The sequence below is a fragment of the Aplidium turbinatum genome, chromosome 4 (assembly GCF_918807975.1).
Source record: "Aplidium turbinatum chromosome 4, kaAplTurb1.1, whole genome shotgun sequence".
Classification (NCBI taxonomy): Eukaryota; Metazoa; Chordata; class Ascidiacea; order Aplousobranchia; family Polyclinidae; genus Aplidium; species Aplidium turbinatum.
Genome location: NC_137475.1, coordinates 35,384,923 through 35,410,632, shown reverse-complemented (window position 1 = coordinate 35,410,632; position 25,710 = coordinate 35,384,923). Strand labels below are relative to the sequence as shown.

General features: G+C 38.8%; 2 protein-coding genes across 2 annotated transcripts; both read right to left on the bottom strand.

Annotated features, from left to right (window-relative positions):
- Positions 1 to 4,133: 4,133 nt before the first annotated feature.
- On the bottom strand, positions 4,134 to 14,024 carry LOC145769434 (dehydrogenase/reductase SDR family member 12-like). Its single transcript, XM_082581076.1, has 6 exons — positions 13,825 to 14,024; positions 11,416 to 11,635; positions 10,065 to 10,310; positions 9,461 to 9,574; positions 6,469 to 6,688; positions 4,134 to 4,989 (listed from the first exon to the last, which is right to left on the bottom strand). The coding sequence occupies exons 1-6, from the start codon at positions 13,878 to 13,880 to the stop codon at positions 4,871 to 4,873; spliced, it is 975 nt and encodes a 324-aa protein (XP_082437202.1). The 5' UTR covers positions 13,881 to 14,024; the 3' UTR covers positions 4,134 to 4,870.
- A 10,745-nt stretch (positions 14,025 to 24,769) lies between these two features.
- LOC145769107 (uncharacterized) lies at positions 24,770 to 25,438 on the bottom strand. The gene has a single exon (XM_082580701.1). It carries the CDS (start codon positions 25,436 to 25,438, stop codon positions 24,770 to 24,772), a length of 669 nt encoding a protein of 222 aa, XP_082436827.1.
- Between the last annotated feature and the right edge of the window lie 272 nt (positions 25,439 to 25,710).

Here is a 25,710-nt window from a genome sequence, read left to right as displayed (position 1 = left end):
TGCAGAACAAAATGGACTGTTTACCTGTCGCCGGGTTAAAGGCATTGATCAATGTGTAATTGTGTATTATGAACTATTGAACGAATTTCTGTTGGCTAATAAAGCCAAAAACAAACATTTCTTGTTGAGAATAGTGAAAAACACACTACCTGCTTCGAAATTTGCCTTTAATTGTGATAAGTGACTGCATTTTGCAACCCTTTGTTCATGAGGGTTCTCTTGAAGGCTGATTGGATTGTGAAACATATCGTTCCAAACACGACTTAGTTTGATCGTAAAAAATGTTCACTCAGTTCCTATTTTTGTGTGGGGGTGTTACGTCGTATTTGTCCGCCTCCTTTTCTATGTTTAAAAGCTAAATTCGGATTCCCTAAGTAGCACCTGGCAACCCCTGCTGTCTCACCTCGAGGTGTGATCGTTACGTCATAATTACATTTGCGCCTTTGCGTTCGTTACTACGTTTCTTTGTGCTTTGAGTTTTGTTAAGTGGCAGTAGGCTACATGTAAAGATCAGCTTAACGTTTACAGCAACTATAGTTAGCGACTGGTAGTTAATTCGAGCTATTAACGGACATAACGGTGCTGCTGTTTTTTAGTTGAATAAGAGTTAGCCTACTGCGTTAATGTACTGTGTGGTTGAAGCATAGTTGAACTCTGTGCAGCAATTTCATCTGTCGTTGCCGTTGGCCTATGTGGCCAAATCAGTGATTATCACAGTTCACGGTAAGCTTAACATCCTACTGCAACCTTTGTGATAGGCTAGGCCAATGTGAATTTTAGTGTCAATGGTTAAGTGTAATAAGTACCTCGTCTCATTTCCCGATGTTTAAATCAAGTACGGGACTCACCTATGATGTGAAATTTATAGCATAATATTTTACTGTTTACTGTTTATATGTTCAGTTTCGATCTACAACGGTAGAATTTTCAATTGTTGGGTTTCTCCCTGTGCTGTTCCGTGCGCCACAAAATAGTCGGTAAGAATTCATTAGGCCTATAATTCGTCATCTGTAATTCCGCATTAGGCCTAATTCGTAAGTTTTGTTTGCTAATCGTTGTTTTTCTGTGTTGTCACAGAAACCTTCTTCACTTCACCGTCGCTTGTTCGTTGTCGTAGCTGTCGTTGTCGTCGACAGCTGAATACATTTACCGTCACTCTGTGTGCGTGTTCGTACGTTACACAATCTACTTCTTACTTCTTCATGATACAACTGCTTGAATTAACATGATGCGGATATGACGTACACTTGCCGCTGGAGGCAGCATCGATTATGTCTGTTACAACCCCTATTTCCGATTTTCGATTGTAGCCTATGTTGACAATCCTTGTCATATACCAGATACGATAAAGTTGCTCAAGAACGTAGTACCAAACATGATTGCTATAAGTTCTGCTGAAGCCGAACGTGGATTTTCACAAATGAACTTGGTCATCACACCGCTACGATTACGGCTGACCATATCACTTGTTTCAGCATTGTTGTTCATCAGCATCAATGAACCACCTCCTCATTTATGGAATGGCACTGCGGCAACTCAGAAGTGGTTGCAGACTCATCCGCCGGCTGTGGATATTCAAGTTAAGCATTCTAAGCTGCCCACATTGAATGAACTCAGATCAGTGCAAAAACTGTTTGCTGGCTAAAATCAAGGACTGTCGTGGTGCTTATAACTTAGCCCATAAAACCAAAGACCTGGCAGACAGGCTATTTGTTTTGTGTAATCTCGTTTGCACCAACTTGGAATATGCTTTTGCTGTAATTGGAGTTTTTTAAACTGTTTGTTAATAACTAAATGAGATTTTAGTGTAACTGTCACATTGGCAGCTTATTGGTTCTTATATAGCAAATCTGCAACCACAAGCGCTCATTTCAAGAATTGCATTTCCTTACTTTCCTATTGCAGTCAATGTTTTTGCAAGTGTGCTTAGGATTGGCTCATACAAATAAGTTTACAATTGAGTTAAGAGATTGGAATTAGCTCATGCAAATCGAGTTTCAAGTGTAGGCCTAAGCAGTAAAAAAAAGCAAAGGAGATTGCAGTGTAGCAACCAAGCCAAATTTCAAACTTATAATTTTATATCAGATTCAACCACGTTTTCACGTTTTGTTGCTTCTACCTTTTTTCTGTACTTCAAGCTATGTTTTAGCATGGGTTGTTTTTCGACATGATGTTCAGAAGTAAAAACAAACTGAACAGTGTTTCCTTTTAGAAAAGGTAAACATTGTTGGCTAACCTACACCGATTACTTATACATACTTTGTCTATAACAACACAGCTAAGTGTTAGAGCCCCCCAAATAAAATTTTAGGAATGCACCCCTGGTTGGGGGTTTCATCCCCCGCTTTGGCACGCGTGTGACGTGACGATATTGAGAATGATGCTTTCAGTCTCTTTATGTCTCTAAAACAAAGTTTGTTTAATTTTAAACGTACCTAACTGGCGTAACTGCATTAAAAGAGCGAGTTTTGTCGATACCAAACATTCAAACATCTCAGCCAGGAATTAGCAACAAGAAAACATAGACTTAGGTTTATTTCCGAAAAACGCCCAAGAAAACATGATCTTATCCTTTTGCTATATGCCACCGGACAGCACCATTTTACAGGAATATTCATACCCACATTTTTGTTGAAAATGCTCTCAGAATGCACCAAATTCAAAGTAGCCTAATTTTTCAAAAATTTCTTGGAAAGGCCCTCCAGACCCCCATCGCTGGGTGTCGTCTTAGTCGAACACACCGTCAACCCCCCCTCCCCCCCTTTTCAAAATTCCTGGCTACGCCACTGATCCACCGTTTCTTTTTAAGGAATAAGCTGGGTTTCGGCGTGGAAAATCCACCGTAGATTAGGGCACCCTCAAGAGTAGACTGAGACACAAAGACATCGAAGATTGATTTGAAGAAAAAAGAGAAGACAGAAGGCCTTACAACACTGAATGGCACCACGGCCTTACATGTATGCTACTTCTCTTGCTTCCAGACCGACACAGTCAGTAAGCTAGATTACAATAAAGCTTGTCAAAATAGAAGCTTCCCCCTTATCACTGACAACTCAAGGCGAAGCAACTGAAACGCCTGAAAAATGGTGTCCCACAGGGATCAGCCCTGGCTATGCTTCATTCACCAGAAATATACACGAGCCGGAGACTTGGGTTTTGGCCGGAGTCGAAATGGAATTTGGAGTCAATTGTTTTTAACTTTTGGAGCAAGATTGGAGTTTGGAGTCATAGTGGAGTAGGAGTCTTGAAAACTTTACTTCGTAGCCTACACCTCTAACATGCACCAACGACCTGCCAAGCAAGGTCTTCCTGACTTATGTAGGCTATGTAGCCTAGCCCACGCGGACGATCTGGCAATTCTCCATTGGTTCAAAACCAACCAACCCATTGGTTCAAAACCAACCAACCAACCAACCCACAGTGCAAAGTCGTGGAAAAGCTTAAAAGACACTCTGAACCAAGACATAAAACTTCAACTAGTCTCCAGAAATGGCAACTGAAATTAATTCAGCAACACCAAAAGTGTGGCGACAGCTTTCCATCTAACTCATATAATTGGAAAGCTGGCTTGAGCTGAACGTCAAAACAATGGAAGATCTCTGTCCATCTGCCACGAGCCAAAGCACCTCGGATTGACATGAAACAAATTGCTAACATATCGTCACCACTTGGCGTCACTGCGTAAGAAACTGTCATCGCGCTCCAGTTTCGGAGCCAAGGAAAACAGTTTGCGTACAGCAGCCCTAGCCTTTGTCTACTCATCAGTAGAGTAGGTGACTGGGGGGAAAGCCGATTACCAAAATTTTTTGGGCAGCAAGTCTCTCAGAACTCCAGTCGGCCTTTTTTCCTTTTTAGACTTTAGAGTACCGTATCAATATTTACATTGTTTATTTTGCTTGGAATTTTCGGGTGTTAAAGTTATGGTGCGCATCTTATTTTTTTTAAATCCGTTACTGGAGTGATCGCTCCTCTTCAGATAGCCTATGCCATAGCTGTGTTTTTAAAAATGTCTTGCAAACTAAAACATAACAAAAAAAAAATTTGGGAACGCTTTGAAACCGCTGCTCAAATCGCGACGTATTGATTCTAAACAAAAAAATCCAAAGACAATGCAGATAAGAACAGAGTTAAAAGGCAATGTAATTTATCAATACTGCTTCGAGTGAATGTCACGACTGTGACACTTGTAGTAGAGTGCAAGCAATATGTACATTCTGTACTATAGAAAACAACATACAACGTAGTTCAAAGTAAAGCTTGAAGAAAATGATTGGAAAAATGCTCTTTTATTTGCACATTATTCTCTTCATGTAATAGCAAGCAACTGTTTTCAATCATAATCCAAATAGGCCTAAGCTTATTAAAAAAAAAATTTTTTTTCATCGCTAAAATTATCGTAAGTTGATTAACTGCAATTGAAAAACCAACCTGGTACCACAAACAAAAAATAATTTTGTTATGACCTTTTACTTTAAATCTTTAGTACTAACGGGTGTTTTCATACATTTACTACACAAAGATTAACAACAGCAATCTAATTAAAAAATACAGAGGTAATTTTAATACAATCACGAAACTAATTCTTATGAAACTTGGAAGACTACAGCCTCCTGTTCTCATCAGCAATGCTACATGTTCATTGTTCAATGAAGATTAATTTCGCCTGATTCTGACGGCAAGTAAAACGGCAAATGTCTTTAAATAAAAATGAAGCAGAAAAAATCTCTAGGCCTAAGCATTTCAAATGACAGCACCCAGATCCAACAAACCACGAGAAAGGCAAGCATCCATTATTTTATTCTTGTATATTCTTCTTTTACACTTTAGCAGAGCTACATTTTCCAGAAAAGTGAAGATGGTGAGGCTACATTTAAGAACGGCTTCTGAGCGAATCGGATGTCTTTATCACAAACTGAAGAAACTTCGTACGTTCGCTTTCGCTTTCCTTTGTTCGCCCCATTGGAAGATGTTTGTCCACTGGCTGGCGATCTAAAGCAATGTGTATCACTTGGTAATGCTTGGACTCGTTGGAGAACATCAAATGAGCCTAAATATTGGTTGGTTTATAAATTTTTATCTTCGGACTGACAAAGCCTCTGAAAGGTTATTCCTGGCAGTTTCGCATACTTGTAGAGGGTTTGAACCACTGACGTAAGTTCATACCGAGATTGGCAGAGTGAAATTTTCGATTGTTGAAGTGTTGTTTGTTGAACCTTTGTTGAAGAGCAAGTGTGTCAAGAGACGATTTTGGAAAAAGGGAAAGGGACGGATGTGCCATTAACAATAAGAATTATTATTTGATTGTTTGATTGAATCTTTATCCTCGGACTGGGAAAGCTTTTTGCAGAGCTTAATCCTGGCAGTTTCGCATACTTGTAGAGGCTTTGAATCACTGACGCACTGACGCAGGCCCGGTCGCGAATTTTTTTCCAACGAGATTTCTGTCTCATTTGCATATTTTGGTAAAAGTTTGTATTAAAGCCGTGTGAATGCAACATTTTCTCGTTGGCACGGTTGGTTCAGTGGTTTCATCCTCTGCTTAATGATCGTGAGAACGAGGGTTCGACGCCCGTCGAAGTCAAACTTTTTTTTTTCTTTAAGTTAATTTTTGCGGTGCACAAGAGCTTTTCAAAAAAAGTAGGGTTAGGGAAAGCTTATATTCTATTATCATTGCAGAATTTCATAGGCAAACAGTTATTTCGCAATCTGAATCAACCAATCTCTCAAAACACTTTCGGAAAATCTTACTTTTAGAGTGACTAGAATCAATGAGACCATAGTTAATAAATATACCATATTTATTAACTATGATGAGACAGAAAGCTCGTGGGAAAAAAAATTCGCGGCCCGGTCACCGAGATTGACAGAGTGAAGTTTCCAATTGTTGAAGTCTTGTTGCCGGGGAACTATTCCATCCATTAGATGCCGCTGAATGGAGAGCAGTCCTTAACGTGCTTTGCTCAAGCGCACACCCCGAGAGTCGAACCAGCGCCGCTTGATCTTGAAGCTTTTTCGTTCCAGAAGTGACGCGCTAACCAATTGAGCTATCGGGGCGGCTATTTGAGCAAAAAGACATCACAAGGAGCGAACAAAACAGAGCAAAATCGCCATTTTTCTTAATTTTTTCCGCAGCTGAACTACGATAATGGTGCTTAGTGCCTTCTATATTTGTTCAAGTCAAACCAAACAAAACCATCTGGTTATTTAAATTTAAAGTAAGTTAGTAATCGTTGGTGTAAGAATAGGCCAAGTCAGTGTAACGTTAAGATTTACTATATTTTTAGAAATGCGTGATAATTTTATAGCATTTTTGTGCACAATGTTAATAAGACGCATTTCTTGGTATTGCAGTGAAATTAAAAGGTTTTTGCTTTACCTTTACATTGGAATCTTAAATCAAATAGCAGTTCAGATGTTGGTGATTTTTTGACTAAGTTGGCTACATTTCAAAATAATAAAAACACAAACCTTGAAAATATGATCCATTTGGATGAGAAAGTGCTACCTTTGAAATTGCTAGCCAAACTACAGTGTCCGCTCCTTCATCAGGATTACGGAATTTTTCTTTCATTTTCTCATAGAAATCACCAAGACCGCGTTTTGCGGCAGGAGTGTCAACCCACCCTGGGTGCATGCAAGAGAAATGAATTTCCTTGTGCTCTTCTGACCAGTACTGAGTAAGAACCGCCTAAATCCAAAGTGAAAATTTGTGCAGCCAATGTTTAACAGTTTGAAAGTTTAAAAGAAGAAGAACAGTAAACTAAGCTGTGGCTTTTTGCACTTTTTGGCCCACAACCTTCCGTTTTACTATTTGAATAACCACACCAACTTGAAATTGAGATTTTTATCGCTTTAATAACTACTCATGAAGTTGAAAATTCACTGTATGCAAATATCTATGCTTTTTACAGGCCGTCGTTTCAACTGCCAGTAGAACTTAAAATATTGTTTAATCTTTCAACTCATTTTATCTTATAATTTCTGTTCGGAAACAGATACTTATAAGATATGACGAGCACTGTTAGGTTCAAGTTACATCTAAATGTAAAAATCAATGCAAGACATTCGATTTATTTTTGATTTGAACAATTTTCAGCTTTACATTCACAAATACTATAGTTTAAGTAAGTGCTCTGCAATGTTTTTTTTTTTTTATTAATGACTCGCTTTTAAAGTTTAATGGCACACCTTGACCAAAGATTAAATTAAGCTTATAGTAGGCTATATAGAGAAACTGGACTTTATAGAGAAACTAGGCTATAAAAAACCAAAATTAAATAATAATGAAAACATAAGGAAAAAATTATGTCTGTAGTGTATAATGAAAAACGTGTCTAGAGCCTACTACCTACGTATAAGCTTATAGGCTATTATATGGTGGTAAAAGGGAAGTTTAGTTGTTCGGCTTTCCTGGACTTAGAGGTTGTAGAGTGCTATTTTGTGTTAAACCACGAAGGCTATTTTATTTTATCTTGACGCCTCATTGAACTTACTTAACCTGCTATAATAAAGCTGCACTTGAATTTTTAGCAACACGTTTTAAAACTAAGCTACATTTTCATCATGTGGAATATTTAGAACGCTTATTTAGAAGGTAAAAGTAGCAAATGTATTATGTCTTCAGACAAAACACCAATGCAAAATGGTGCAGAAGTGATTTTAATTCAAAGAAACGATTTTGTGCTCATTATGATATTTCACTGACAAATTAAAATTATGAAAAAGCTTTTTGTTTGTGTAATGACAACTCACAATGGATACTGCACTTATGAAAAAATGTTATTGTATTACCATTCACATTGGCTGTTTGTGGGAGTAATCAGTAGAACAAGTTTTTGTTGCTTTAAAATGATGAGAAATTTGAATTTATTTGTGACAAAAATGACGATCTTTAGCCAACAGTTTGCTTAGCACAGTAAAACTTCGTACCGCAATATAAGAAGTTGCTTGGCAATATAAAACAATTTGATATAGCCTACAGTAGTTCTGGACTGATGTTTGCCCTGGTTCATTTCTACAATTGCTTGGGGCATGGTTTCAAATCATTATGCAGTCCAAATCGGTGATATGAACTATTGAAATTGAAATAGTTTTATAGAATGTTTTTTAAATCACACTTTTTACGGAATGATTGTTGAAAATTGCAATAAAAAGTTGCATGTAAAAACAAACAGGAAAATTGCAATACAAAATTCCTGGAAATAGCCAGTGATGTACGCGCATACAAAAAATATTGACGCCGTCAGCGTAAACGCAAACGTTTGAAAAAACATACGCCGTATGCGTTAACGCAACTTGTAAAAAAAATTGGCGGCGTCAACGTCAGCGCATACACTAGCGTAAACTAATTTTGTTTGCTAGGTGCCAAACATTCACACGGTATCAACCACTCGAAACAAACAAATTTTATTTTGAATTTCCACGAAGAAACACAAGCATCTGAAAGTGTTCATCTGACATTTTGCTGTGTTTTGGTTCCAATATGTCTTTGCCCATTGAAAACATTCTTTCAACTGCAGCGCTGGAAGGTATTGGCGTGTTTTAGAGAAAAAATACCGGTACATTAAAAAGTATGCGTTGACGCTATGCGCTAAAAAACCGCGAAAACTTTACGGCGTAGCCTCAAGCGCAAACTATCCAAAAAAATGTGGCCGCAAGCGTTAGCGCAAACAAAAAGTCTACGCCGCAAGTATGCGGCGTAGAATTTGCGGCGTATACGTACATCTCTGGAAATAGCAACATAGTATTATTATATAAATTATAAGTAGGCTATTTAGGAAGCTGTCGGAAGCTGTAAAAACTTGCTTTAGTAATTAGAAATATTTTACGAAAAACGCTTGACTGTCGTTTCAGCCTCTGGTACAGCGCTTCGCGCCTTTTATCACTTCAGGTTCACGTTATTTCAAGGGCTATACCGAAAACCCATTGGAGTGCAGCCAGTCTTAGGTCTCATTTAAGATATGTAAACTTTGTGCTCCCTTTGGTAAACGGAGGTTGTTAAAAACGTTAATGACATGGTCTGCGGTCTGTTCTTCGACGCTTACTCGCTGTAAGAAGAAGCCATACCTCGTTGGTGTATGATTGAGCGGAAAAACCCAACGCCGTGCAAAGGCGGTAAAGACAAACATACACCAATTAGTAATGCCAGACCGATGATGCAGGCGTGGGTCTGGACTCTGGGGGCCGAAAACACGAGGTCTAATTGTATTTCATCTCCCTTCCACTTTCCGATAATATTCCGCTCAAGTAGATGCAGAGATGTTTTGCTTGCCAGCTTTGCTAAGCAGCTGCTCGGTAAATTTGGTACGGCGGTTAGACAAAAAAACAATAGGTGGAAGACCAAGTGCTGCTGAAAGCATCATACTTTCTTTAAAATCTCCTTAGCCCGATCACCAGGGCAAAGTTTGTAGGCTACTGTACTCCGAAACTAATAGTAATAAATTAATCAAAAAGTTCTTACCATTTGGCGTTTGCATTGAGCGTAAACCATAATAGGATCGTAATTTTGTGGAAGCTGTTTAATGAATTCCAGGTTGAGGCGCTGCAATTGCATTCCTGCAGAGCCCACGGTTACCTAAAGTTTATTATAGGCTAAGTCTTTTTGTGGTTCAGCTGTGATGCTGCAAGTTAGGGCTATCAGAAACAAAAATATTTTCACAAAAAATCCTTCTCCGGTGATATAGGCTATGCAATGCATGCAACAGTGCATTTTTACTTTACTATTAAGCTTTAACTCATTAATGCAACAACTTAGAAATCTTGCTTTTACCTTTCTTTACCTCAAATTTTATATTAAAAATAGTTATTTCAGTTAGAAATGTGTACACTGCAGCGGAGAGTATTGTATAGCTTACTGTATTAGGATATATATAGGCTGTAACCAGCATTTTATTTTTTCACGTTAAATCTAACTTGAAGTGTCGACCAAAATCAAAATTTTTACATGCCATCAGTCAACTATAGGCCTACACAGAATGAAGTAGCAATCAATAGCTCAACTTCTGGACTTCAAGCAAAAGGATTTAACCATTGCATCTGACAATCTGACATAAAGCATCGCTTACCACTCTGGGCTTATTGTTGGACTTTTTCAGCAAAGGGATCAAACCCGTAGTTAAAGCGAACGGACCGACAGTGTTGGTGGCACAAGTGTATTCCAGACCGTCTTCTTTACTGCGCTTGTACTCCGCAGTGCTTTCGCCAGCATTGTTGATCAAAACGTCCAGCTGAGTATGAGACGCAAGAAATGTTTCCACAAATCGATGGACATCCCCGATGCAGCTTAAGTCCAAAATGTGATAGTGCACTTTCTGGTTTAAGTATTAAGACACTGTATTAAGGATAGCCTTATTCTAAAGACAGTTTTGTTGCTATATATTTGATGATCGGGCTACATGGAATAAGACAAAAGAGGATATAAGGAAAAAAACATAAAGGCTAGTGTAGGCTGTAGGGCGTTGGCTATACTGCATATTTTTAACCTTAAATAGCATTTTGTCTACCAGCCAGACATTACAATAATCTAAGAAGCGAAGTAATCCTGAAACTAAACAAAAAAATTTGCTTTAGTCAAATCAAAATTCAACATGACGAAAGCACCTTGAAACGAACATGTTGAAAAGCGTAAAAGATGAATAATATAATTAAATATTTTTAGCCTTCCGGTGAATAAGTTATTTCCAGGGATATCTGAAGAAGGGGATACGAAGGCTCAGAGCGATTGCTGATTCTCATGACACTAGAAGGGCGGTAGTTGGTACCGCGTTAAACATGCGATTCTTTTTAAAATTGCAGAAAGTCTTGTAGTACAGCTGGTACACTCAGCTACACAAGACAGTTAGCAATTGTTATGTAGAACATATTTAAAGAATACTTGTTTGAAAAGACAGTTGAAAGGTTACCAGTTAGCTGTTTTTTTGACAAAACCTTCATATCCCTTTCTCTAGATATCCCTGTTTATTTCACACGCAATCACGAAAGTTAAACTATCAGTGCGGAACCATATTTTTAGGTAAAATGTAACTCGACTTGGATTTTTGACAAAGTGTGGGGGTTGTGGGGGGCTAAGCCCTGCTAATCACAGAAAAAATTGCTTCCTTTAAGTAGAAATCTGTTTAAAGAGGCCCTGAAACGTGGCAATAAGGTTATTCTTTCAGAAACCCAAGGTCCACCATCAACATCCAGAAGGTCCGGATGCGGATCGCGGTCCTCCAGTTGAGTAGGCTTGGTAGGCTATAGGCTAATCAAAAAGAGGCGATAAAACGTAGGCATGCACACATTGCACAGTTCTACCATAAACGTAGGCTATATGTTGAGTACGTGTATGACCACGGCTATTCCGATGAATTTCCTTCTTTCTTGTAATGATCTATTTCGACTAAACGAAAATATGACGAACCCAGTGGGACTACTCACCGAAACATTTTTCGTCTCTTGTATGATTTGATCTCGCGCTAATTTAGCTCTTTCTTCGTTTCGACAGACCATGTGAACCTCTCCTCCTCTTTTAACAATTTCTCTTGCTGTGCAAAAGCCTATACCGCTGTTTGCTCCGGTGATGAGGAATACCATCTCTTCAAGATCTACGTTTAAATCTTCTTCGTTGAAACACTTTGACGCGTTTTGAAATCCATTCCTAAACAATAAACTTTTTTTCTAGATCGTCATCGTCGTCGGCTCCAGCTCGTGTCCGAGCATTGGTTTCGTCTTCAAATTGAATTTGATTTTGGATTGTGATGTCGTATGTGACTTTGGAGGCCCAGTCTATGATGGAAGAGACGTGGGCAAAAATCACATTGTATGGAGGGTGGGGGACGTGGTAGTTTTAGCTTTAGGTTAGCTTTTAGCTTTAGGTTAGCTTTAGCTTTAGGTTAGCTTTTAGCTTTAGATTAGCTTTAGGTTAGCTTTAGCTTTTAGCTTTAGGTTAGCTTTAGCTTTTAGCTTTTTACGTAGTTTTAGCTTTTTTTTCTAGATAATGAGCAAACAACTGCGCTGACACTGTCTGCTTTGCAAAGTGCTGAGAATAACACAGAAGAGCAACAGAGCAATGAGTACAGCGCTATTAAAAAACACATCATAATAATAACAATATTATGAAGTATGGTTTGCTATGTTTTGGTAAAGATAAAAAAAATGCGTATTATTGGTTGTATGGTTGCGTTTATTGAGAAACTATTTCACAATATCTTCTTTAAGCATAAGTGACGACTTAAAGGTTTAGAACGCAGCGTCGTATATCACTTAACGACTTACATTTTGAATAAGAAAATTATTTTGATGCAGCCAATGGTCGCCTTACATTACATTATCTCAATATTACATACACAGCTTACGACGATAAACTTGCGTGTTGGAGAAGTAGATAACTATAACTTGTATTGTACTTCGTATCAGCAATAATTCAAATAACAACGTACAAAGTCCTTTTACTTGACATGTTTTTCAAAAATGATTAGCGTAGGCTACGTTGTTTAGAGTTTAAACTACTTTACAAACAGGACACGATAAGATAATTTGGAAAGTATATTTTGAATAGCTACTTTGCAATAAATATAACAAATAGCCTATACGGATTTTCTCAATACTTTATTTAGATTGTAGATATAGCCTACAAAGAAAAAATAGCTGTTTTTGCAAGCACGTTCACAAAGTATTCTTTCATGTTTGATGTGAAATTGTGAGAAACTGATCGTCATCGCAGAGAAAGATGGACAAGAATATTGTCTTCCTTGTCTCCCGTCCACTACATTTAAATCTTAAACCACCAGGCGTATGCTAAGCCAGGATACGTATCGCAGAGAAATTTTTAGAAGCCATTTATGTTTTATATGAAAATCCAACAAAACTTCAGAAATTGATATAGATCTAACGCAAAAGAAGACGTAAATAGCAGCTTTTTTGTGATGCAAAAACGAGTGGTCAAAGCACAAAGTTTTATATACCGTTAAAACATGTTGATTGGACAAGGGTTTAATACAAAAAAATAGTTGGTGTTTAGAAATTTTATTATGGAAGACTGTGTAGTTTGGGCGGACCAAATGGTCACATTGGAGACTCAAACAGTTTGGAGTTTTGAGGGTCACAACGTCCATATCCCGTTTGCTCGGATACCTTTCTTCCATCAGCAACACCTGACAGAGCTTTACGTTATGCTTGTCAATTTTGCAAAATAATTTGCAGGCTGCCCAAAATATGCGCCTTTGTTAATTTGCGAATCTTAACGACTTTTAAAGTAGATTTTGTCAAAAAAGAAGATATCTCAAAAATCAGAGCCCACTCAAAGAAAATGGATTTTTATTTTCAGACTCATCAGCCTAAAATTACCCAGAAACCATTAAAATATATTTGACTCACCAAAAACAAGTTTTATTAGCCATTATAATTAAAGCAAAAATGAATTGAGCGTTTTGGGATAGCACTGTGTTATCATCAGGAAAAAATAAACATCGTCTGAAGCAAATGGAAGTTGTAATATATTATCGCAGCTATGCGCATTGAGCACATCTGTTATAATACGCTAACACTAATTGACAGACAACTTTTTCGAGTTACGGCAACGGTTATTCAAGCCATTCAAGGCAAACTGTAGAGCCGTGTGTATTTGAGTAGGCCATGGTGGGACTTATTGAAACTCCGTTAATTACTAGAAAAAACTTTGTTTACCACAATTAACTACGTCATAAATTTACAAAGATTTTTTAACTTTGTTCATCATCATTTTTACATTTTCTTACGTGCAAGCTCTTATACAACTCAATTTAGACGTTGTCCCTTACAAGTGCGTAGCATTATAGAACAATTTTATAGAAAGTATGGAAAACTTACTTGGAATCATAAAGTAATCCTTTAACAAAAAGTATTCCTTTGCGGTAAGTATCCATCTCGTTTTTCTTTTTTTTTCTCTTCCAGTGAAGGGTTAGGCTATTTGATTGTTCAAAGCAGTTGGTTACTACCAATAGGCTACTGTTGTAACTGTTATTAACTGTTTAATTTCTATACAGGTGAGTTGGATAAACACAAAACAATTCCTGCTAAATATAATTCAATTATTAAAAACCTTTTACTTGGTTAGTTGGCCTAGGTTTTACACGTATTTTGTTTGGGCAAACCATTCCAATACCTTTGAGCTTTGAAAGAAAAAATCACAAGCAGTGGTTTCATATAAGTGATTTGGTATCAAGTTAATTTAATACTGAATTTAAAAAGCTGATGATAGAAATTGTTTAGCTGTGCAATGTTTATAAAAATATTATGGACTATGGGAGTATAGCCAATTGCAAAATGTAGTCTGCAATGTGGAGTTTCAATCGAAAAAACTAGCATTCAAATTGCGGTGTCTAAACGGTTAAGAAGGTATGGATGTCTTAGTCTTAACACTTATTAGTCTTAAAAATCATTAAAAATTTATGTTAACAACTCCGAAACTAACCGCGAAAGTTCAAAGTCAGTAGATTAGGCTAGATGCCAATTTATGAAAATGATGATAGATTTTTGTGGCACATCAATATAACTGGTTGAGGTTTTTGTCATACAGTAGCCTTCAGCCCTACACTGATTGATACAGTTACACCTGAGAAAAGTTATGTGAGGCCTAGACAGAAATTATATATTTTTCAATAAAGTACCCTAATCAACCAGTTTACAATCTCGGATAAAACTTAATAAGCTCATGAGGAAATAAGTGCGATTAAAGTATTAAATATCAAAGAAGTACATCCTACTAGCACTGGGGTGTGCAAACCGTGCGATCGCACAGGGCCCGCAAATTAGGGGGCCTACAATTTACTCAGAAAATGCAGTATTTTTTGTCATTTCCAATGGAAAAAATTCAATTCGATTCACAAGCAAGTACCGGTATCCTTACAATAATATTCATACCCAACTTTTTGTTGAACTTGCTCTTAGAATGCACCAAATTCAAAGTAATTTTTCAAAATTGTCTGGGGGAGATCCCCCAGACTCCCCGCTGCTGGGTGTCGCCTTCGGCGAACACACCGTCAGGCTTCGCTCGCCGGCCGTCAAACCCCCCTCCTCTTTCAAAATACCTACCTACGCTACTGAATTGGATCATTGTCATTGGCCCGCCCGCAAAGCATATTCCGCACAGGGCCAAAAATATCCGAAGACCGGCACTGCTACTAGTGACCATGACTTTGTTCATCACGTGAATACAGTCACGAGGAAAACTATTAAACCCGGTAACAAAACAGTTGCCTCACTAAATTAAAACTTTCACGTAAACTGGATTTTAGCGTAAACACGGTCCATCTCTCTAATCTTCATTCTGCTATTAACATCTTCCGGTGAAGACGTTTAAAACAATTAAGTGCATATATCTGAGCGACATACAAATAAACGATGATGTATGTCACGTCATGTTCACCTCATAACAATGTCAAGTTAAATCTTATCTATCACTTCACCAACCAAAAATTGACTAGTTTCTGTGCATCAATAGCCACGTTTAAATATCACAAAGCAGCGTAAGTTTTACAATCAGTTTTTGATGCCTAGCTGTGTTAGAATCAGGATATGTGAAAAATTACATCACAACCGACAACCTATGAAATTATCGTTAAAATATGTCTTCTTTTATCTCTCACTGTTGTTAGTTTACATTTGTAAGTTTAAGACGGTAATAGCGTAGTTAAAATTCACAAGATGTAACACATCAATTAACATCCGTATCTTCTTTTCCAAGAATAAGAGAGGGTATCAAAACGTCACACTGGTGTAATAACAGACTTTAATGTAAGCTGCACCTCCAGTGATAAACACGTAAGGTTTACGTCATCGCATGTTTACGTTTTGAACTATATTAGCTTGTTTTCATCAGCACTTATAGCCCTCTCCCAAGTCAGCAAAACAGTCCTTTATTTACATTGACTTAACGTCTGCAGACCTTGAATCAATGTAAATATAGAACTCGTTTTTAGCTGGGTTTTATATCTTGATTTGCCAACATTGCTGAATCAAAAGCTTAACTTCAAATAGTTTTTTTTTTTTCTTCTGTGGATCATACCTAGATTTGTAGGTTTCAGTTTCACTTTTATGACGATGTGACTCATGAGTTCGAAAATGTCACTGACATAATGTTCAAATACCCCATGAAACAACATTTCAATAAAAAAGGAAACAGTACTTTCAAACCAATCAATAACGGAAACGAGAAATGCACAGCCTGTTGAACTTTAACTTTTGCATGATTCTGATTGCAAGAACTGTTTTTCATAAACTGTTCAACGAGCACCAATACTTAACTAAGATCGGGTGCCCTTAAGATAGAAAAATTTTGCGGGCCACACATTCTTATATCGTAGATTCAGATACAGTAGTTACAGGCCCGTTAGGCTAAGTTAAAAATTATCGTATTAAGTCATCAATTTTATATATATTAAATCAAAAATACGGAATTTCAAAGCCGATTCTTACACCCGCTTTTGTGTCGTTTAGTTTTCTTTGTCTGTGTTCCATGTTGCATCGGTTGCAACCACTTCAAAGGGATAAAGAAAAACTTTCGAATAAATGTCTCGAAGCCAATATCAAGTATGCTAACTATATAACTTAAAAAATGTAGGCCTACTAACAGCACACCAAGTCTGAGCCCTGCAACGTTTTCTAGCAATAGCATGCTGATGCAAATCTGCGTATTCCAAGTACCAAGCAACTGACTACAAAGACAAAAGGCCACTTTTAACTGAACAGAAGAATTTTAACTGAAGTATAGGCTACTGCAGCAATGCAGCATTGTCACAGTTGAATGCGCCTTTAAAAATGTTCGATATTGAATAACTGAGTACTTCGACCAAACGAAAAGCGCTTCTCTTCAGACATTAAATCAACCATTTTTTACATCGATTTAACGTCTGCAGACGCTGAGTCAATGCAAAAAAACGGTTGATTTGTTGTTTGGGTCAGTAGGCCTACAGAAGTGAACAACAATTTTGTTAGCAAGATAAAAACCAAAATGACGTCACAAAAGAATTGACTATAGCTTATCACTCTAAAATAAACATTCCAAAGTAGAAAAATATTTTTAAGTGGAATTCCTGAAGAAGATTCAGAATAAATATTGTAGCGTTGAGCCGTAGAGAATAACGATTAGCTAAACTATTGGTAAATGTGCCAAGCAAAAAACATCTTCTTACCAGGAAGATAATTCGATAGTGAGCCCAAAAATGTAGATATTAAACAGTCTATCGCTGCACTTGACTGCCGAGAAATACTAAACGTATGTTGAACGTTTGCTGAACATGAGTTAAGTATCTCCACTTTGGACCTCAGTTTTTTATTAAATTGACCAGGCGTTAAGCACACATATAGTAATAAATGACGGCCTAATGAAAAGTGTTGTGGATTGTATTTGCCACTTCCACAATTGTATGTGGATGAGCAGTCATCATAATAATAATAGAATGGAGAAAGAAAACCGGACATAAAAGAAACCCATCCTCAAGCAAAAGCCCGTTTCGATGTGGCCCAGGAGAGCATTTTTGAGAACGACTTTTTTAGTGACTCACGGTTTTGAATTTCGTATGGTTATCGTATACTACCCACGTACATGAGCATAGCTTAATGTCAGTAAGCTATAGTGGTAGTGCTATACTACTTTAACAACCTCACCGTTTAAAGAAAGAACATGATAATAGTCGGTGCCTGTTCAATGACCTTTTGTAGGCTGCAAAGTAAACCAATCATGCATAACGAGTTGTTCATTTGAGTGGTCAAATAGACTGCCGTTTTAAATAACACTTTCCACTTGCACTACACATAATCTTTTTGAAGAAAGAGCTGTTTTCATGAAACTAGCCTATTACAAAAGCTTTAGTTTTGACAGCAACGTTATGAACTTAGCCATCTCAATGCAATAGGCTACTTCAGAATACAACTGTTCCCATCGTTCATTAGCATTCTGACTTATATATCATTAAACAACATTGATTCCGCATGTTCTCCTTTGCTGTTACCGTCTTTATCGGTAGCCTATGACCCTACTACTTCAAAAAGCTATTTGCCGAAGTATATTTGGTGTTGCCCAGTTAGAAAAATTGTTTCTTTTTACATAGATTCAACGTTTGCCGAGGTTGCATACGTTTTCGTGCTGAGTACTCGCCGGTTTATTGACAGTCACCCACCATGAATCAGATTAAAAATGTTCTGAAATGATATTTTGCACAAAGTTGAGATTGCGTTTTCAAACGTATTATTATTTCTGAGAGCAATGCTTTCTTGCATCGCACTATCAAAATAAAGCAGCACGCATGTCAATCTTACCCTTGCTGACGTTAAAAACCGGCAAAAACCAACATTTGTTTGCTCTACGAAAAGGGAAGTTAGTGCTGAGAAAATAACATTGTGCAAGAAAAAACAAACTTAACTTTTTGCTTAATACGTGAAAGTCCCACCCATCATCAGTCGTTATCTCCGCCTGCGGCAGATTGCGCATCAACATGGCTTATTTGCTTCCAAGAGTGGCGATTTTGAGCCAACTCGCCCAGTGTCGTCAAGTGGAGTCCGGTCCATGATTGAATGTTATCTTGCCATCGTTTCGGTTGTCTGCCACGTTTTCTTTTTCCTTCTACTTTGCCTTCTGTGCAAACTTTGCTGATTCCGAATTGTGATCTTTTAGTGTGGCCGAACAGTTTTAAAACTTTTGATTTTATTATTGCTGCAATTGGATGTAGTTTTGTCATAGTTAGAAGATCTTCTATTTTTGTGTGATCAAGTAACCTTTTGTTGGTTATGCTTCTCATGATGTGATTTTGAAAGGTAGTGAGTTTTTTCATTGCTGATGATGTCCAATCCACCCAATACCACCCACTTCCACGCAAAATAAACAGCCTTGATCACACTATTCTACTGTACAGTATGTGAAAAGCAGAATTGTTTATTGACGTATTTTAACCCGATCTCAGCTTTTGCTGCATTACAATGCTATGCAGGTTTTCTGAGTTAAAGAAACTCCATCTTTTTATTTTGTTTTAACTACGTTCTTTGACACAACTAATACCTTTTCTTTCGATTTATATGTTTTGCGTTTTGGTCGGCTTTGTGTGAGATGGCGTGCATTTGTTTGCAATAGGCATAGACTTCTTAATAGTAGGTGTCTCAGTCTGAAATAAAGAACTTGTTTCTCTGCGGTTTAAACCAACGAGAAATATTTAAAAAGCTTGTTTTATTAACTTTTTATGAAGGAACTCTTGTGCCACCTTTTCAGTCCCAGCTATGTGCAACAGCAATCATAACATTATTAAAGGAATCGCCGCACGCTTTCATAATTGCATGTGCAAAAATTTATGTCGAAAAATCACTGAAAAAGATGCGAATACTTCCAAAAGAAAATTAAAGAAGCTTTCAGCTGAGTAAAAAATGACAATCCGTACCAAAAAGTGTTATTTTGCAGCAGACTTGAAACTTTTTTATCAATTTGTTGTTTTAAAATTTTTTTTGCGCACTTAAGTTATAAAGTGCATGCCCACGTTTATTTTCATGCATCTTGTCTTCGAATCGAACCCAGTGCTACTTACTGCTAATGTAAAAATTCTTCTTCTCTCAAGTCTTAAACTATAATGCATTAATGCAAACATCTGTATGTCAAATTTATTGAATTATTTAAGCTTACAGCTACCATTGACATAACATTGTGCTATTTGACTTGCCAGAGAATCGAACCTAGTTATTAAATTTGAAACCAGCAGCACGATAACCGACAGAACGCCATCTTACTTTTCTTATATTAAGTTATTTCTATCGTATATGAATATTTGACTCTGCATTTCAACTTAGTGTGCAATGAACCTTTGGCCTCTGTTTGGTCACATCAGAAATTCAGTTTCCTGTCCAGATCCTACAAAAAATACGCTGTGATTTCTTCATGTTTTCGAGCCCCTTAAAAAGGTTTTGTGCCCCTAAAAATATCCCGGGTCCGAAAGTCCGAAAGTACCCCTTTGACCTCCCTGTCAACGCTACTGACTACTGGTCAAGCAGCTCATTTCCTACTAAAAATTCAGGTTGTCCAAAAAGTTCTGTTTCCTCTTTTTTATTGAACAAGAAATCAAAAAATCTGTATTATGTTTTATATTTCAACTAAAGATACCGCTGACTAGTTGAAGTGCAAATTATTACTTGCTCTCGTGCAAAGACCTAAAAACGTCACTTCCTTAGTTTAAGCATCTCAGATACACTCATACTTACTGTTGAAGTCATTTAAACATCTAATTGCGCAATATTGGTGTACAATTTTATTACCATGGTTTATATTAGTTTTGTTTTCAAATAGATTTAGAATTCTAAATAGAATAGAAATAGATTTATGTCATAATAATGTTCTAATCAATCGTAGCCTACTATCGTTGACGTATCAATTATAATATGAACCCAACCTAGATATCTTTCTTCGATCAATAAATAAAAAATGTTTCCATGCATCGATTCAACATCAAAATATTTTAAGTTATTACAATGATTTAACGTCTGGACTGATATTCTGGCTGGAAAGACAGTTGTGAGTTATGCACAACACAGCTCCATCAAACGTAGCCATTTTCAAATCGTTTCAACGTGGCGAGGGATTGTGATTTTGCTGACTGGGAAGATACATATTTTGAAATTTGAAAGATTGCAAAATTTCACAAGTTGTAAGGAAGTGCCACTAAAGAGCTTCTTCATTGTTACATTGTTACTTTACCTTTGCCAATCTCTATCACACAACTCCCTTGATCGATGATATAAATTGCGTTAATGATACAGAATATTACTGTCTTTACAATGGCGAAAGGCTCTAGTTGAGATAAATTGCCATGCAATGAATCTGACTGTTTTAATTACTTTATATTGTCATTTAATTGCACCACCACTCCATTTACATGTGATAGGCCTATTTACTGTAGCTGTAGAAACAGAGGTTTTTTTTAACAATTTTTAACAATTTTTTTATCCACTGATTACGTATATCTCGTGACATGGCATCGAAACTTAACCTTTCAGAAAAAAGCTAGACTTGTTTGCTTCGCTAAACACGAACAGCCATGTAAGTCTAACCTGTTTGCCTTTCGTTCCTGAAGAAAACTGTAAAGCTTTCCGATTGCTTCTGCCTCAAGTTCAATACATCCGATGTGTTATCAGCGCTACTGCTATGAATAAACTGCCGACGTCACACATTGTTTTCCCATCTCCGCTGCGCCTGCCTTGTTGACAAAGGCAATGTGGAGCGCGAGTAACGCAAACGTTAACATAATTACAAACAATGCTTTTTCGTCTGGAAATATTGTAACTTCAACGCTGCAAAGCGTTGCGTGTTTTCATTGACACAGCAAAAGCAATAAGAGAATGTTGAAAACAATGAGTATTAGTCACAGTGCATTGTAGTTGTAGCTTATTCTACATTTATGTCTTTTTGCTAATCCAGCTCGTAAAAGTTGCTTTTTTTCCATCTGGCGACATCAAAACGATGTAAAAGCGCAACGTTTGACAGCCAGTATGTTTTTCCTGTGCCCAGTCGTTGTCCATTTGTGTCACAAGCATGTCAGTGCCCCGTTTCTGCTAATGCCATCGCTTCCCAGCTAGTGCAGTACGTGGTCTACAAGACAAAGGATCGCAAAGCATCCCGCCTTGTTGCCAAGGAAGTATCTGCCCTGTGGCGAATGGAAACACCACAAGAGAAAACAATTTCTGGAGACTTCACTACAAAGGAATTCGCCACCGCCCTCCGCCTAGTGAAACCACACAAGTCTCCAGGGCCGGATAAGATCTGCCCTGAGCTTATGCTCCATGCTGGCCATGCTCTAAAATCCTGGTTACGTAGATTCCTCTCTTCCTGCCTGCACCACCTTACAATTCCAAAAATCTGGAGAAGAGCTTTAGTAGTTGCGATCCCTAAGCCTCACAAGCCACCAGAGGACCCAAGGAGTTATCGTCCGATATCTCTCCTCTGTGTTCCTTTCAAGATCCTCGAAAGACTGATCTACGCCTGCGTCAACCCAATCATCGACCCGCTCCTTCCAAAAGAGCAAGCTGGATTTCGGCGCGGAAATTCCACCGCAGATCAGGTCACACTCTTAACCCAAGACATCGAGGATTGCTTTGAGGCAAAAAAGAAGGCCGGCGCTGTCTGTCTAGAATCTAGATCTTACAGTTGCCTATGACACCGTATGGCATCGCGGCCTTACTTGCAAGCTGCTTCGCCTGCTTCCTGACCGACGTATGGTTCATATGATTATGGAACTTGTCATGAATCGAAGCTTTACCCTCACCACCGGTAGCTCACGGCGAAGCAGACTGAGACGCCTGAAAAACGGCGTCCCACAGGAATCGGTCCTGGCTCCACTTCTTTTCAATATCTAGCCTACACCCACGACCTGCCAACTATGGTCTCCGCAAAATACGCTTAGGCGGACGACCTGGCAATTCTCCACTCCAAAAAGTCGTGGGAAAATGTAGAAGACACCTTGAGCCAGGACATGAAAACTCTCTCAGCCTATCTCCAGAACTGGCGACTGAAACTCAGCGAGGTCAGGGCTGTGGCGGCGGCTTTCCGCCTCCGTGGTCGGGGGGTTGATTGTGGGCTGCACGTCCAGAGCAGCGGGGGTCTCTGTCCTTCTGCCCCGGGCCGATACCTTGGGGTGACACTGGACAGATCGCTCACATACCGCCACCATTTGGTATCACTGCGCAAGAAACTCACATCCCGCGCTGCGCTACCTAAGCGCCTGGCAGGCTCCAGCTGGGAGGCGAGGGCCGATACATTGCGTATAGCAGCCTTAGTCCTTGTCTACTCTTCAGCAGAGTACTGTGCACCCGTTTGGTGCCGCAGTACTCACTGCCATAAACAGTGCCCTGCGCACAGTGATCGGATGCCTGCGTCCGCACCATTGGACAATCTGGCCATTCTCGCTGGCATCCAATCGGCTGAGCTGCGTTGGATAGAAGCCGCTCTGTCCCTCGGTCGACGGGCACTGGAGCCTAACAACCTTCTCCACCACAAGATCTCTGCTCTCCCAAACGAGCACCCCGGTCGACAGAAATCAAGACACCCATTCGTGCCAGCCGCTCAACTTCTTATCAACGAAGCTGATAGGGACATCTCTGCGGCTGCTTGGGCGGACCATAAATGGAGTTCTGAATGGAAGTCAACCGCCACCAGACTCTATGCGTTCATCCCCGACGCCGACACACGCCTCATCGGTCTAACACTACCAAGACAGTCATGGGTGCGCCTCAACCGTCTTCGTACGGGCGTCGAGCTTTTCCGCTCAACCATGCACCAATGGGGAATGGCCTCTTCCTCCTCCTGTGAATGTAATGCCGAGGAACAGACCGCAGACCACATCATCAATGACTGCTCCATCTTCAAGCCACCCAACGGAGTTGAAGGTCTGCGTGTCATGGATGATGAAACCAAAGACTGGCTGCTCTCTAGTAGCCTTCCAGTGTAGTCCGGGAACATCGTGAATCTGGGGTGGTAAAAGGATAGACTCTCGGCCCCAGAGGCTCACACGACGACAAGCAAGAAGATTCAATTCCTTATAAAAAGGCAAAGTAACAAAATACAGGATGCAGCATTGAACGCTGTTAACACGCACACTGTATTTTCCGAAATTTCGACTGAAAATTTCAACAGCCTACCGAGTGTTGGACTTTTCATTATGATCTGTTTGTCCCTTCTTCAATTGGAGAGACCTGGCGTTTGTTCTGCTAGCAGGAATCCGTAATGTGTTGCTCTCATCTGCCGGTCTAAGGCCTTCTGATAGTTCAGGCCCTTAGGGGAATCTTTAGGCTAAACGTGTTACACGTTGTTTTTTTGCATATTTTTGCAGTTGATCAACCCAACTTTGATTTTAGTGGGTGCCGCAACTTTTTGGGTCACGTGATCACCCCCAAATCGGGGATTTCCCCAGAAATCACGTTTTAGCTCTTTTTACGTCATTTTTGTGCAATTACATATTTGATTTTTGTATATTTTAACTTAAAAAGCACATACAAATAAGTGAGACAAAATAAACACAAAATAATTTTACTGATGACGTCATTGTGACGTCATCACATATATTTTTTTGCTTTTTTAACCTATTTTGGTCGTTTGCTGTTGGTTTTAGTTGGAGTACCGGTTACTAAAACCATTTCACAATTCCTAAAAGTAGTTTCGTCATGATTACATCTTTTATGACGTCATCATTACATTATTAAAACTAGACAACTTCAAATTCAGGAACCAAAGGTAAGTTTATTCCGAAAAAGGCGATCAAATACTCTCATTATAAGTTTTGCAAATGCTTAAAATTTTACAATTGCAAGCAATAACAATAATTCCAGTACAGTATGACGCAATAACGACGTCATCAAGGGAATAACCAGAAGAGCAGCTACCAGGGGTGAATTTCCCTTTTGGTCATGCCACTTTAAAATTTAAAATAATATGTAGGCCTAATCAGGGCCGGATTAAGACGAAACTGGGCCTGATGCTGCAGCGCAAAAACAGGCCTATTTTTTCTAGGCATTGGTACATATGCATTCGACACTCTGACTCCACCGTACACGCGTAATCAGACCGACCAAAGAGCCTTTATTGCTTTCGACGCAGTCAGCCAAATTTTAATGAACATGAACAATAATAACGACGTGTTATCGTAAAAACTCGAGAGTAACATCAGGCTATGTAACACCAACACAATTCAATACCAATATTGCCTGAAAAGCGGAGTTAATGAAGAAAAGGCTAATCCAGATCAACTTAACGTTGGCATATTGTCAATGCTGCGCTAGTGCTGCTTACTTATACTACTGTTTTTCGAGCCTTAGCAAGCGCGAAATCTTCGATCATGTCAGTGCAGTCAAGGCTGCTCAGCACCTCATGTTCAATGCTCATAAGCGCCAGCATGTTTAGCCTTTCCTCCCTCATCGAGGACCGCAGCTCTCCTTTGACTATTCCCAGTTTTGAGAAGCTCCGCTCGCCGGAGGCATTAGACACCATCAAGCACAGATAGATGCGCAAAGCAATCTCGACGTTTGGAAATGTTTGAGAAAGGTTCAACGACGACAAAAGCTTGTACATGGTAAGCTCTGCTGACTCGTTCACACTCACCGATTTCTGGGTGCGCATAAATGCAGCAAACTGTATGAGCTCAGCCACCAGCGTGTCTTCCAAGTCATCTGGATACGAGGAAACGAGATTTTGAGCTTTATTCTCGATCTGCTTTATGCTCAATGACGTTAGCTCCGAAAGAAATCCGAATGTTGTAGATATATCCTCATACGCCTTCATTCGCTTTTCCAGTTCAGCTAACAGTCTGTCGATCATGACCAGATATATATGGGTTTTGAATGTTTCCCTAGGGGTGAGGTTTTCTTCGTTTGCAGCTCCTTCATCAGGCATTCGCTTTCGCTTACGGCCTCGACGTTCTTCAGCCTTGTATTCGCCGTGAGGAACCTTTTCGATCGCCATCTGCTCTATACTTGGAGCTTGGTTTTACAATAGTTCCGGGTAGTGAACAATCGTCACGGCCCTAATGTTTGGTGTGCTCCCAAATTCTGCCAAATGACGTTATGAAACCTTCTAAAGTTGTTCGTCACTTTCATTCAAAGCACAACAATCTTGAAGGCAAGCCACTTGAATATTTTGGACGAATATTCTCTGATATGAACGATTAAAAAAAGCAAATGAAAAGATGACGACTACCGAAAAATCCTTTCTTCATGAATCCTATCTAGTTTCTC